Source organism: Perognathus longimembris, chromosome 21 (assembly GCF_023159225.1).
Source record: "Perognathus longimembris pacificus isolate PPM17 chromosome 21, ASM2315922v1, whole genome shotgun sequence".
Lineage (NCBI taxonomy): Eukaryota > Metazoa > Chordata > Mammalia > Rodentia > Heteromyidae > Perognathus > Perognathus longimembris.
Window position 1 is genome coordinate 24,974,140 of NC_063181.1, and position 14,252 is coordinate 24,988,391.

The 14,252-nt window shown below is 41.3% G+C and overlaps 1 protein-coding gene across 1 annotated transcript in view; it reads right to left on the reverse strand.

Moving 5' to 3' along the window:
- Nucleotides 1-11,700: 11,700 nt before the first annotated feature.
- The window catches only part of Asah1 (N-acylsphingosine amidohydrolase 1), a 28,916-nt gene continuing 26,364 nt past the window's right edge, over nucleotides 11,701-14,252 (reverse strand). The window contains exons 13-14 of the mRNA XM_048330478.1: nucleotides 13,810-13,866; nucleotides 11,701-12,217 (exon numbers count right to left, since the gene is read on the reverse strand). Coding sequence (XP_048186435.1) covers nucleotides 12,128-12,217; nucleotides 13,810-13,866 — 147 coding nt within the window. The 3' untranslated portion in view covers nucleotides 11,701-12,127. The remainder of the gene's footprint in view (nucleotides 12,218-13,809; nucleotides 13,867-14,252) is intronic.

The window sequence follows — 14,252 nt, forward strand, 5'->3', positions numbered from 1 at the left end:
TCAGCCTGCCCCTCAAGTATCTTCAGCCAAGGGCAGATCTTATGTATGAGCCGGGGACATTCTATAAGCTTACAGACATAGAGTCTCACAGGGAATTTGCTGCCCCCGCTGTATTGAAGCCATGATTCGCAGATCTCAGCCTCATAAGTAGCTAGCTAGGATTACATACATAAACCACCAGCTCCCAGCACACTTTGTGTTTTATCTTTATATTGCATTTGATCTTAAGTTTTAGTAATAGACCAGGAAGGCCAGTTTTAGGATATAAATGATTTCTAACCAAACAGGTAAGCTGTCTACTTGTTTTCATAATGCAAAACCTATTCCCTGGTAGCCTAACTGGTTGTACAGATTTTCATGTAAAAAGATTTTTCAGAAGTATTTGTCCAAATTCAGACATTCAGATTAGGGTATAGATGTGGTGGTACACACCTGTAATCCCAGCAACTCAGGAGGCAGAGGTGTTCAGATATTCAGGGTCAAAGTTCTAGATGAAGTTAACATTGAGTTCCTACCTTAAAAGCAAGCTGAACAAAGTGACTTAAGGAATAGCTCAAGTGGTACCATGCTTGCCTATCAAGGAGACCCTGAGTTTAATCCCTTCTACCCCTGACATGTAAGCTCCGTAACAGCAGCCCTTGGAATTTGGGGTTTTGGTATCTGTTGAGTAAATGTGGAGAATATCCCAATGAGAGAGTTAAAGTCTTCGTTGTTGTTCATTGAACATCTCTTTAGACGTCTTTTTTTTTTCTATGTCAGCATTTTTTATGAGAGCAGGGGCATTTTAGTGGAAAACAGGATCTCTGTTTTTTGGTGCCAGTACTAGGGCTTGAACTTGTCCTGGGCATTCTCCCTGGGTTTTATGTTCAACACTAGTGCTGTACTGCTTGAGACACAGCTCCACTTCTGATTCTTTTGGTAGTACATTGCAGATAAGTGTCTCAAAAACTTTACTGTCCTGGCTGGGTTAGGATTTCCTCAGATTTCATCCTTCTGAGTATCTAGGATTATCAGTATTAGCCACTAGTGCCCAGCATTAGCAGGCAGTCTTAAAAACCTGGTCTTATTGAAAGGTTTCACAATAATTTTAATTCTGTCTCATTATTGGATCCACTACAAATATAAAATCAATGCATATGACTTCAGTAGAGTTGAAAAGGAAGAGTTAGCATGTATCTTCATTTTTCTCACCTGACACTTCCCTGTTTGGGACACACTGTTGCAAATATTACACTGCTCTTGCCCTAGCTGCTCAGGAGTCCTGGATGCAAAGGATCAGGGTTCAAATCCAGCCCAGGCAGAAAAGTCTAGAAGACTATCTCCAAAATAGCCAACAAAAAGCTGGCTGGATGTGTTAGTTCAGTGATCAAGTGCTTGCCCAGCATGTTTTAAGATTCTGAGTTTGGTCCTCAGCATCACCAAAACACAAATCAGCTCCTGTGTCCCTGCAGCCTGGTTCTGTCTGTGAACAGAGTAACATTACAAAAGGTGTTCTTGGAAGGACAAAGAAAAGGAACCTTTTTCTTACTCTCTTCAGGAGTAAGTTGTTCCCCAAAACTTCTTGAATTCAGTGATTCAGCAACCAAGAGAGTATGCCAAATGTTAAGCAAGATTATCTTTCCAAGTGATTTGCAAAATGGTAATTATAGAGCTCTAGATACATGTGTTAACTCTCTAGCTTTATAGCACCTATTCACTGCAGGCTACCTACAACTTGTTCTCTGAAGTTGTCATAATATATCCTACTTCTGTGCTTCATATTCAGTCTTACCAGGAATTCCATTTCTTCATGCATCAATGTCCTACATCTTTAAAACTACAGTGCATTGTTTGACAATGGCAGTTTTCATTACTGTTTGCCCTGCCCACCCCTACCTTGGCCACATTGCCTGTTTACCTTCCTCATTCTCAAGCCGTAAGATTCTTGAGGAAAGGGGCTGTCTTAACCAACATAGTACGATGACTAGTACATAGTAGGTTTGCATTGTGTTGAACTTACTGAATTCAACATGGTCTGAAATACAGGTCAGCTGCCAAGACTTTCTAGTTAATATGGGACTCACTTTTTTTCTTTTCTGTACTTTCAGATCAGAATTTCTAGGTATATTTATCTTGGTCCTGCTGTTCACAACATAATGAGTGTAGGTTTTGAGTCAAGGCTGGACTCTAAAACTCACAATCTTAATTCTGCTGCTTGAGTGTTGAGATTACAGGTGCCACCATGGCTGGCACAAAGGTTTATTGATGACCAGGTCCGCTGGATTTGATATTTCTGAGAATCTTGGAAGAAATGCACTTTCTACACTATTGGTGGAATATGCAATAATTCAGACATTTTGTAAGGTGTGTAGTACCTTTCCAAATAAGCATGTGGCTAACTACATCTTGTCTTTCTAGCTATATAAACTTGCATGGTAAATGAAGAGGGTATTCAAATAAAAGATGTATCACTGAAAAAACTCTGAAAACAAACTATCCATCAATATACTTTAGAACCCTTCAAAGAAATCAAAACGGGTAGGATCAAAATTTGAGGCCAACCCAGGCAAGAAAGTCTGTGAAAGTTAACCACCTGAAAACCAGAAGTGGCATTGTGGTTCAAAGTGGTAGAGCACTAGCCTTCAACAAAAAGCTCAGGGAAAGAGCCCAAACCCTAGTTTGAGTTTAAGCCACACAGCTGACAAGACAAAAAAAAGATGATGAAAATCATGGTATGGAAATTTTTAAACGTTTTATGATAACAAATACTGATTTCAAAACATTTTAAGGGCTGGGGATATGGCCTAGTGGCAGGAGTGCTTGCCCTGTATACATGAGGCCCTGGGTTCAATTCCCCAGCACCACATAGACAGAAAATGGCCAGAAGTGGTGCTGTGGCCCAAGTGGCAGAGTGCTAGCCTTGAGCAAAACGAAGCCAAGGACAGGGCTCAGGCCCTGAGTTCAAGGCCCAAGACTGGAAAAAACAAAACAAAGAAAAACATTTTAAGATGACTAAGATTGATAGCCCTTGAGTGACTTTAGGACTCAAGTTGCACCAGTGTATAGCTAGTAAAAACACATGTGATGCAAATGTAAGTCAAACTAACAAAAGCTTTGACTCTGTAGTGCACAAGACATTTAGCTTCATTAATAAAAATTTAAAATCACGATTAAACTTCCTAACAATATGTAAAGCAAGCACAAATAGATAAAACATTCTAAACTCATTTGGCCTTAACAGGACTTGGCAAAGAGCTGCAGCTCCCAGTTTTTCAAAGCTAAATAAAACATTGTCCACAGTTCTTGCTGATAGTTTTAACTTCATTTTAATTTGAATGGGATAAGAGGTTCTGTAAAAAAAAAAAAAAAAAAAATGAACTACCAACCACAAGTAAAATCAAAGAATAATTTCAGAAAAGCATACATTTGTTATTTTATGACTACCTTGACAAGTCTACAAACATTTTACACAAAATGTGTTCCAAATTAATTGCTGCAGTTATGATTCAAATAACCAGCTGAATTTTTTTTTTCCTTTTGCCCTCACTCAGCTGCTCTCCTATTTACTCCACTCCTGTACGTTGACTTTTGTCTGGCTATTTTCATGAATTTTTTGGCTATTTCATGAATTTTTTTTGCCTGAGCTGGTTTCAAACCATAATCTCATAAATAGCATTATGGCATATGCCACTGGTGCCACTTGAAATCTGTCTTTAATTATTTAATTTACAGATTCCTGTTCTTGGCCTTCAACTCAAGGCCTGGGAGCTTTTCTCCTCAAGGCTATTGCTCTACCACTTTAAGCTACAGCGCCACTTCCAGTTCTCTGGTGGTTAACTGAAGATTAGACTCTTACTGACTTTCCTGCCAGGGTTGGTTTCAAACCACGATCCTCGGGTCTCAGCCTCAGTAGCTAGGATTATAGGCATGAGACATCTGTGCCTAGCTCCCTTTTTATTCAAGGCTAGTACTCAATTGCTTGAGCCACAGCCCTACTTCCAGGTTTTGTTTTGGTTTGGTTTGGTTTTTGTGGTTAATTGGAGATCAGACCTTCACAGGCTTCCCTGCCTGGCTTTGAACTGCAATCCTAAGGTCTCAGCTTCCTGAGAAGCTAGAATTACGGGTGTGAGCCACTGGCTCCTGACCACTGATGCTGTTTTTTATTGGCTCTTCTGTGCATTTTCAGTGCTAGATTTTTTACTTTAAATAGCTTACTTGAAAAAATAAATCCAAGTAAAGTAGCCAAGTAAAAAATCCATTGAATTATCTTAGTGTACTGACAGATTAAAGAGATAATTTTAAAATACTTTCCCTGTCATTAGATTCTGGTCATGACAGAACAAACTGACTGAAGAACAATTTAAGATACAAATTTCCTTTTTTTTTTCTTTTTTTTTTTGCCAGTCCTGGGCCTTGGACTCAGGGCCTGAGCACTGTCCCTGGCTTCTTTTTGCTCAAGGCTAGCACTCTGACACTTGAGCCACAGCGCCACTTCTGGCCATTTTCTGTATATGTGGTGCTTGGGAATCGAACCCAGGGCTTCATGTATACGAGGCAAGCGCTCTTGCCACTAGGACATATCCCCAGCCCCTAAAATACAACTTTCTACCTGGCCTATAAGGCAATAGTTCAGCACATACTAATATGATTTTCATAAACTTCTACTAAAAATAAAAACTAGGCACATATTGAAGGACTATTAACCTTTGTTTCTGGCAATCCTAAAAGTCTTGCATACATTAAAATTTTTTCAGTGACAGTTTTTTCACATTTTAAATGTAGAAAAATAGATGGCAGAGCCTATGCCAGCACAGGTCTCTTAACTTTCACTCACTGGCCCTGCCGGGCCAGCCAGCAGGGAAACGGGAATCCTGACTGAGGGGCGGCGAGGATTAAGGAAAAGGAAAAATAAGGCAAGAGAAAAAAGACAAGAGGCAAAGATGGGGTATGGGAGGTCTGCAGCCGCAAGGTTGAACCTCAAGACTGCAGCAACAGTTTATTCTCACTCCCAGCTTATATGCAGTTTTGGAACCAGGGAATAGCATAGGATTGTTAAAATTCCAGAACATAAAGAGGCTTTGAAGTTTGCAACATTTGATTACAGTAGACACAGGACAAGGTTGATTAACATAGGAATCTACTCCAGCGGACATAGCAAGGTGGGGACATAGCAAAGCAATTCCGGATAGTGGCTGTGAACAATTGTTCTTTCCTTTAGCATCACAGTAAACACCGGACAAGTTTGATTAACATAGGAATCTACTCCGGTGGACATAGCAAGGTGGAGACATAGCAAAGCAATTCCGGATAGTGGCTGTGAACAATTGTCCTTGCCTTTAGCATATCCTGGCGGTAACAGCACAGCCAGAGGTGATAATGAACCTAGGTGCAGGTTTGGCTCCCGACATCTTGGAGACATCGGCACAGCCAGAGGTCAGGATGAGCTTAGCTGCTAGCTCTTGGAGACATCGGCACAGCCAGAGGTCAGGATGAGCTTAGCTGCTAGCTCGGCTCCCAACAACTGGCAATGAATCATTTCACTTAAAAATTACTGTATGGCACGATGCGAGTAGCTCACACCTGTAATCTCAGGAGGCTGAGATCTAATTATTTCAGTGCAAAGCAAGACTGGTCAGGAAAGTATGAGACTCCTATCTCCAATTAACCACCAAAAAGCCCCAAGTGGAATTATGGCTCATGTGGTAGAACAGTATACTTGTGCAGGGACAGCACTAGGACTGGTACACCTGTCTCTCTCAACTTGGTGTGGATGTGCAAAGTGTGAAGTCAGTATGCATAAAGAACTGAAAATGAAGCTGGTGCCTATGGCTCATGCCTGTAATCTTAGCTACCTTTACATATTCACATTGTATTATTTTCTGTTATATTTATTTTGTGTATGATATATACATTTTTGATGTGATTAACTCCAACCTTCTGGTAACCTGAGTGATAATTTAAATACAGAACCCTAAAGCTAGAGAAAGCCTTAGAGAAAGTTGAAGTTAAGCCCTTAGTTTAAAATAGAAGTGGGAAGACCACAGGGCCTAAGCCATCCCGCCCACCTGCTGCTGGAAAATGCTTCAGAGCACCCACATCTTCCAGCCCATTGTATGCCATGGAACCCAGAGAAGAGGATGCGTGGAGATAAATACAGGACAGGCAGTGGCATGGTGAAAATCTCATTACATTTTCTTTATATTTAAAAATTAAAAATGTAACTTAGAAGATCTTTATCTCATCCTCTCTTTCCTTCCCTTTGTGTGTCTGTGTCTGTGTGTGTATCTGTGTGCACATGTGTATGTGTGTGTGTACGCGCATGCATGCTGGTCCTGGGGCATGAACTCAGGCTGGGCACTATCCTTTAGCTTTTTTGCCAAAGGCTAATGCTCTACTGCTTAAGCCATCACTCCACTTCTGGTTTGTTTTTCGTGGTTAATTGGAGATGAGTGTCACTGGCCTTTCATGCCCAGGCTGGCTTTTGAAGCATGATCCTCAGATCTCAGTTTCCTGAGTATCTAGGATTATAGGCATGAGCCACCAGTGTTCAGGTCCTTCCTACTTTTTAAAAAGTTAGTAGTGTTGACTGAATTGAAGGCCTTGTACATGCTAGGCAAACCTTCTACTATTGAATGTACTAGCCTTGAATAAATTGAAACCGTATTTTAAAGCCATCCCAGTTGAAATTATATTTGAAGACTTACAACTTTTTCTTTCACTAAAATATAAAATATTAAAAACTTTTGGTGGTACTGGGGCTGATCTTTTTTTTTTTTTTTTGTCCTAATAGGGTTTGAGCTCAAAGCTTCATACTTACCAAGTACTCTTCCACTGAGCCACACATCTAGCCCTGCTTTTGCACTGCTTTCTTGAGATAGTGTTGCTTCCTGCTCGGGTTGCACCTGCACTGTATGCTCTTATATTTTCTCTTCCCATTACAGCTGGGATCACAAACATGCTCCACTACACCATTTTCTTCCACTGAAACAAGGGTCTTAAAGACTATCCTGCCCAAACTGGCCTGGAACCCACAACTGGACCTCTAAGATAATCGATGGGCATTTTTCATCATACCTAGCTATTGGTTGAAAAGGGGTCTTGCATGGTTTGGCCTTGAACTGTGGTTCTCCTGGTTTCAGCCTCCAAAGTAGCTAGGATTACAGGTAGGAGCAACTAGCATCCAGCCCAACACCTGATTGGTCTTGCTCCACTATTCTAGGGGAGCTTTCTAGTAACTTCTGAATGTCATTGCTGGCAGCAAGGACCAGGGCCATCAAGAAAAGTTTAAGGTGTGAAAAAAAGGTGGGGTTAAATAACAAGGTATCTTGATGTGGCAAAACTTAGTGAACCCAGGCCCTCTCTTAGTCCACAAGCTGGTGATTTACACGAACTTGCTTCATCATGCCACTCCTCCCCCAGCTTGCTGAGATGCTTGGGAGATGTATTCTAATGCACTTTGTTCAAGGCTGCCTTCCAAAGAGCCTCAGAGGAGTCTGGTGTTACAGGAGGTAGCTGACCCAAGGACCTACGGGTCTAGGCCCCTGATAGACTGCCCTAGGTCTAAAGAATAGTATCTCAAGGCACACCTGAAGCCCAGGTCCAAGACCCAATAGAAAATTGCACCTGGCTGGATGCTGGTGGCTCCCATCTGTAATCCTAGCTACTCAGGAGGCTGAGATCTAAGAATCATGTTTCAAAGCCAGATCCAACAGGAAAATCAGTGAGATTTTTACTTCCAATTAACCACCAGAAAAGCAGAAGTGGCCCTGTGGCTCAATGTGGTAGAGCACTAGCTAGCCTTGAGCAAAAGAGCTCAGGGACAGTGCCCAGGCCTTGAGTTCAGGCCCCATGACTGACAAAAACAACAAAAACCCCTGTGCTTAGTCTGAGATCTTACCTACTTGTAAGCAACCCAGCTTCCCTGCCCCATCTCCATGGGTGCTGGTGAACTCCGGGGTCTAAACACACCAATCAGCATGAGCTTTAGTTTCACACCAGTCCTACTTGCCTCTCACACTTAGTAAGGAGGTCAATGGAACGGGACAAATGGATGTCACACACTATTGGAACTATATCACAACTGAGGAACCTCAAGCATAGCAAAGCTCCAGAAATGGTAACACTGCTCCGGGTGGTCTTTCCAGCCTTGCAGCCTTTTACACTGAAGGGAGATGATGGATGATCTCTGTTCTGAATGCCCTATGGAAAAACACTCCTCTCTTGTCAACTGACAACTTTCTTCATGTTGGAGCCCCATAATCTCTCCAGGCTTGTTGATGATGGGCCACTTTGCTACATATAATGCTAAACTCACATTGTATAAATGGACCTCAAAAAAACACTATCTCTCCCACACTGTGGGACTAACTTCAGTAACAACTGCCTGAGCTTTTCTATGCAGTGACTCAAAAGTATATTGGGGCTGTGTGTGTGTGTGTGTGTGTGTGTGTGTGTGTGTGTGTGTGTGTGTGTATTATGGGGCTTGAGCTCAGGGTCTGGGCACTATTCCTAAGTGTTTGCACTCCAGGTTAATGCTCTACCACTAGTAATTGGAGATAAGAGTTTCACAGACTTTCCTACCTGGGCTGGCTTTGAACTGCGATCTTCAGATACCAGCCTCCTGACTAGCTAGGATTACAGGCATAAACCACTGACACCCAGCTATTGTTTATATGTTTAATATGGTGCTAGTTACAAGTACAGAAAGGACTGAGGTTCTTTGGTAAATCCCAAGGTGAACATATTTTGGACTTAGGCTAGTCAGAAACAAAGTAACCTGTCAGATGAACACATTGTCACTGGCTCCTAAACCCAAAAGGTGCCCACAGAAGCATGTGTGTTACCAAGAACCAGCAGATGGCTGAGCCCAAGTGGTGACACAGTCAGCACCACAGTCTGGGGGTATCCACAAGTGGGGGTGTCCTATGTAATGTAAGACAGCCTGTTCCACTTGTAGTTTCACACCAGTGTTGTGGTGAAAGCTTAGAGCTGCACACTACCACATCTCCATCCTCACCCCTACTCTCAGTCCAACATAGAGCAAGTCACTGAAACTTCCATTCACTGCTGCTAAGGGAGACTTCAGGCAGACCTGGGTTTGTTGAGAAAATGAAATAGGTTTCTGTATTTGAGCTCCACCTGTGTGAGGCCTGGCATACAGTGAGCACAGGCGACAACAGCAGCTATTAGGACTTTGAGCTGCACGGGTGAAGGAATATAGATGTGATTCACTTCTTTTTTTTTTTTTTTTGGCCAGTCCTGGGCCTTGGACTCAGGGCCTGAGCACTGTCCCTGGCTTCTTCCCGCTCAAGGCTAGCACTCTGCCACTTGAGCCACAGCGCCGCTTCTGGCCGTTTTCTGTATATGTGGTGCTGGGGAATCGAACCTAGGGCCTCGTGTATCCGAGGCAGGCACTCTTGCCACTAGGCTATATCCCCAGCACCGTGATTCACTTCTTAAATTAAAAATTCTTAAATTAAAACTAGGCAGCTCATTCTTAGGGTCCAGATTAAATCTTAATTTTGTCAATACTTTTAAAAAAGCAAAATGGTTGCAGGCTGGAAATATGGCTCAGCGTAGAGTGCTTGCCTAGCGTGCATGAAACCCTGGGTTCGTTTCCTCAGCACTACATAAATAGAAAAAGCCAGAAGTGGCACTGTGGCTTAAGTGGTAGAGTGCTAGCCTTGAGCAAAAAGAAGCCTGGCACAGTGCTCAGGCCCTGAGTCCAAGCCCCAGGACAGGCAAAAACAAACAGAAACAAAACAAATATAAAACAGGCACCCGTGCGGGTCACATCTATAATCTTAGCTACTCAGGAAGCTGAGATCTGAGGATCATGGTTCAAAGCCAGCCCTGGCAGGAAAGTCTGTTAGACTCTTTATCTCCAATAAATTGCAATAAAATAGAGTGTTAGCCTTGAGCACAGACAGGCTCAGGGACAGAGCCCTGGCTTTGAGTTCAAGCCCCAGGACTGGCAAAATTAAAACAAAAACAAAACAGTCCAAATAATATCCATGGGAAGTTGTTTTCCTCTGAAATTTAAAATAGACTGACCAGTAACCAGGTAGAGCCATGACCAACATTTTGGTTAACATTCCCCTAGGCATTTTCTTTATATACTAAATGTATATTTAGTTAGGCTTAAGTACTTAACAAAGTATTTAATAGGCTTATACTACTGAGTTGCTTTACCACTTTTAAACAAGTTATAATTCAATGCTAGTTATTTCGTCTACTCTTCCCCTTATTCCTGAGGAATTAGCTTAAACCAATCATCATCTGACTTCATCAGCATCAAAGGGCCACTACATTAAAAAAAAAATCAAGTTCACCTAATTTCATTACTGTAAGAGGGTCAAAATCTGAAGAATTTTTTCTTTTTCATTAATCCAATTTTATGTTAATACAGATCCTCTTGTAATTCCTCTTTTTTAAAATATAATCCTGCAGTTACTCTTGTTCTGGGGAAAGCCCTGCTGCTATCTGGCAGAAATGGTGTCTCTGAAATCCTGCCAACTGGGCTGACACTATTGGGTTAGTTAAGAGGTACTAAGTATTAGTCATGTAAGACTATGACCCTTTAGTCATCTGTTTAATAACCCACTTACATAACACTTGTAACTCAGATATTATGTCCAGCTTGTATTTGTCAATAATAACCCCCACCCTCAAACCAACACATACACACCCAGTCAACATGCATGAGCAGGCTGACATCACCTCTGAAAGCCGCTCCCTGCACATCACCATACCACTGAGATGGTACAAAATAGAGTGGATGCAGCTTTTAACATCTACTTCATAATTAATTGTGAAAGTTAACAGCTTGTTACTAAAATATAATCTAGTAAGATTTTTTAAAATGTTGATCCGAAGTACAAAAAACTTATTAAGTGAAAGATAATTTTCGTAAGATTTTAAAATGAGTTCTATTTTCAAGTGTGTGTGTGTGCATGCTGGTGCTAAAGCTAGAACTCAGGCCCTGGGCACTGTCCTTTAGCGTTTTTTACTCAAGGCTGGCTACCACGTGAGCATACCTCTACTTCTGGCTTTCTGGTGTTTCATTGGAAATAAGAGACTTTCCTGCCTGGGCTGGCTTCAAACCATAATCCTCAGATATCAGGCTCCTGAGCAGCTAGGATTGCAGATATGAGCCACTGGTGCCTGGCTTTATTTTTAAGTTTTTGATAAGCCTACTAATTCACACAATCTGGAACTGTTTTTGAAGTTAGCAATTTCCTGGGGTTAGTGGCAGGTAGGGTAATTATGAAAAAGAGAACACCTCAATCTTCTTCATAAAAGACCTGCATGCATACATGTGTACTTCTTTATACAGTTAAAGGTATGTTTATTGCCCATTAAATACTAATGTTTGTTTTATTTGGTTTTGTTGCCAGTCCTGGGGCTTGGGACTCAGGGCCTGAGCACTGTCCCTGGCTTTTTTTATGCTCAATGCTAGCACTCTACCTCTTGAGTCGCAGCATCACTTCCTTCCTTTTCTGCTTATGTGGTGCTGAGGAATCGAACCCAGGGCTTCATGAATGCTAGGCAAGCACTCTAACACTAAGCCACATTCCCAGCCCCCATTAAATACTAATTTATATCATTCCTTTAGTCAAGTAGCCCATTATTACAGCATTATAACAGCAAGAGGCAATTAGTATATTGCTAGTAGTTAAACCAGAAGGAAAATACTGACACACACACACACACACACATAGATAAAAGTGAAAAACTAAATGATGTAGGTTATTTATTTTTACATTCCATAGGGCAATGGATTAACCTTCAGAGAACTTTGGTTTATTTAAAATAAATAAAAATTCATAAGTCTTTTTTCACTGTAAACCATACAATGATTTAACTCTTCATTCCCATTCCCAAATGCTATAGTGAAATGATACTTAGCAATTCTAGATGACTGCTTTGCTCCAGTTAAAAAAGTTACCTGTAAATACGAAGAATCAATTGCTATGTGCAAAAAACAGTCTACAAGTGTAGATGTATTGAGAAGGGCATACACATGACCCACCAGAATGGGACTGGAGTCTCTCAACCGCTGGATGAGACCAGAAGCTGCTCCTGCCAGTCTCACTGGACATTGCATCTTCACATCTCAGAACACATGTGCAGTAGGCTGGGTGCGTGCTCACCAGCCTATACAAGGGTCTGGGCAATTCCGCAGGTAAGTTTCATATTGACCTTTGGTAACATCTATCAAGGTAGTAAATGCTGTCAGCTGAAAGAAAAGTTTTTAAAGAACTTTTCAATTCTAAGGTATCATTTCTGTCCCTAAAGAATTTGCTTTAGAAAGCTATTTAATATTAAATAACTACATACTAATAATATATAACATAGTCTACTGATACTTTACAATCATATTAATTAAAACATCCTAACATCAGTCTTCCAGGCCAATGGTATATTTATAGCCCTAGGATAAACCCTGTTTCTTTCTAAGAGATTATTCCTAAGCAGTACATTGCCACACTAACATTAAGACACACTTAGCCTTACTCAGTGTGTAACAGGCAATTGTACAAAGCTGAAGGATTATATTGTGTTGAAAGAGGTTACTGTTGGTTCACTTGCCCCTCAGCAGTTCAAACACAGTGATGAAACTGGAGGGACCCACATTACAAAAGCCCACAGCCAAACTCACACAAGTGTTTTACAGAGCATGTAAATCACCTATGTGAGCCCACACAGGGCTGGTGTAGACAAAATGAGCAGTGTGGCAGGTTAGTGAGATGAAGGAAGCCTTTGTCTGGCAGGAGCTAAGTACTGATCCAGATCCTGCAGGGGAGGAAAATTTCTGCCAGGTATGTTTTACAGATTGTGAGACAGAGGTATGATGAGAAAGGAGATAGGAATGAGATAGTAGGAAGAGTCTATGCAGAATTCTCAAAGACTATGAGCCGAGGCTAGGAATACGGCCTAGTGGCAAGAGTGCTTGCCTCACATACATGAAGCCCTGGGTTTAATTCCCCAGGAACATATATACAGAAAACGGCCAGAAGTGGCACGGTGGCTCAAGTGGTAGAATGCTAGCCTTGAGCAAAAAGAAACCAGGGACAGTGCTCAGGCCCTGAGTCCAATCCCCAGGACTGTCAAAAAAAAAAAAAAGATTAGCCAACGCAGCAATCAGAAAGCTGTGTTTCTTCTCAGTTGTTGAAAAAGATAAGGGAAGGAGGGTGGGTGGGAATTTGGCTCAGCGGTAGAGTGCTCGCCTAGCATGCACGAAGCCCTGGGTTCCATTCCTTACACAACATAAACAGAAAAAGCCGGAAGTGGTGCTGTGGCTCAAGTGGTAGAGTGCTAGCCTTGAGCAAAAAGAAGCCAGGGACAGTGCTCAGGCCCTGAGTTCAAGTCCACACAGTGGAGGAAAAAAAAAAGATAAAGGGACATGAAAGAGCCAGGGGAAATCCTAACCTTGACAGACACACAGAGCTCAATAAATGGATTTAGACTGTTTTGTTGAATTGTAGGTGTTAGTCAAACAGACAGGGAAAAGTGAGGAGTACAGTGCTATACTTAATGTAAACACCTTTATTTAGGTTATATTTACTTATATGTGAAGCTTGAAACAACACTGATCTGGACATTCTTTATCATATTTTGAAAGTTATGGTTTTAGCCACACAAAATACTTATTTTAAAATACTCTGAAATATGTTCATTCTTAAGCTGAATATCATTTCTAAGCTCAAAATGATCCAAGATAGCAAGAGAAGACAAAAATATAAAAAGAAATACTTTCCCTAAAAGGAAATATATATATGTATGTATGTATATATATATATGTGCATACATATATGTATATGTAAATACCTTGTTGAGAACAGGCTTTGTGGACAGGACATCATATATAGTTGCAAATGACAGATTCTAGGACACAAGAAAGTCTCCTTGAGTAAATTAAACACAGAGGGCAGCAGCATCCATCCACACAGATGGGTCATTAGCAACCAGAACATCGTTCAGTCAACTTCCCAAAGGAATTTCCCTTGTATTCACTGCTAGAAACAGCACTTCTAATGCATTTTCTTTTTGTCTGTCTCCTTTTCAATTCTGACCTGTTATTTAACTTCACAGATGCTACTTACATTAGAGTAATAAAAGGTACATTTCAGCAAAATTTTGCTCACAGTGGCTCACACCTGTAATCCTAGCTACTCAGGATGCTGAGATCTGAGTACCATTGCTCAAAACCAGCCCAGAGAGGATAGTCCATGAGACTCCTACTTATAAACTACCAAAAAAGTTGGAAGTGG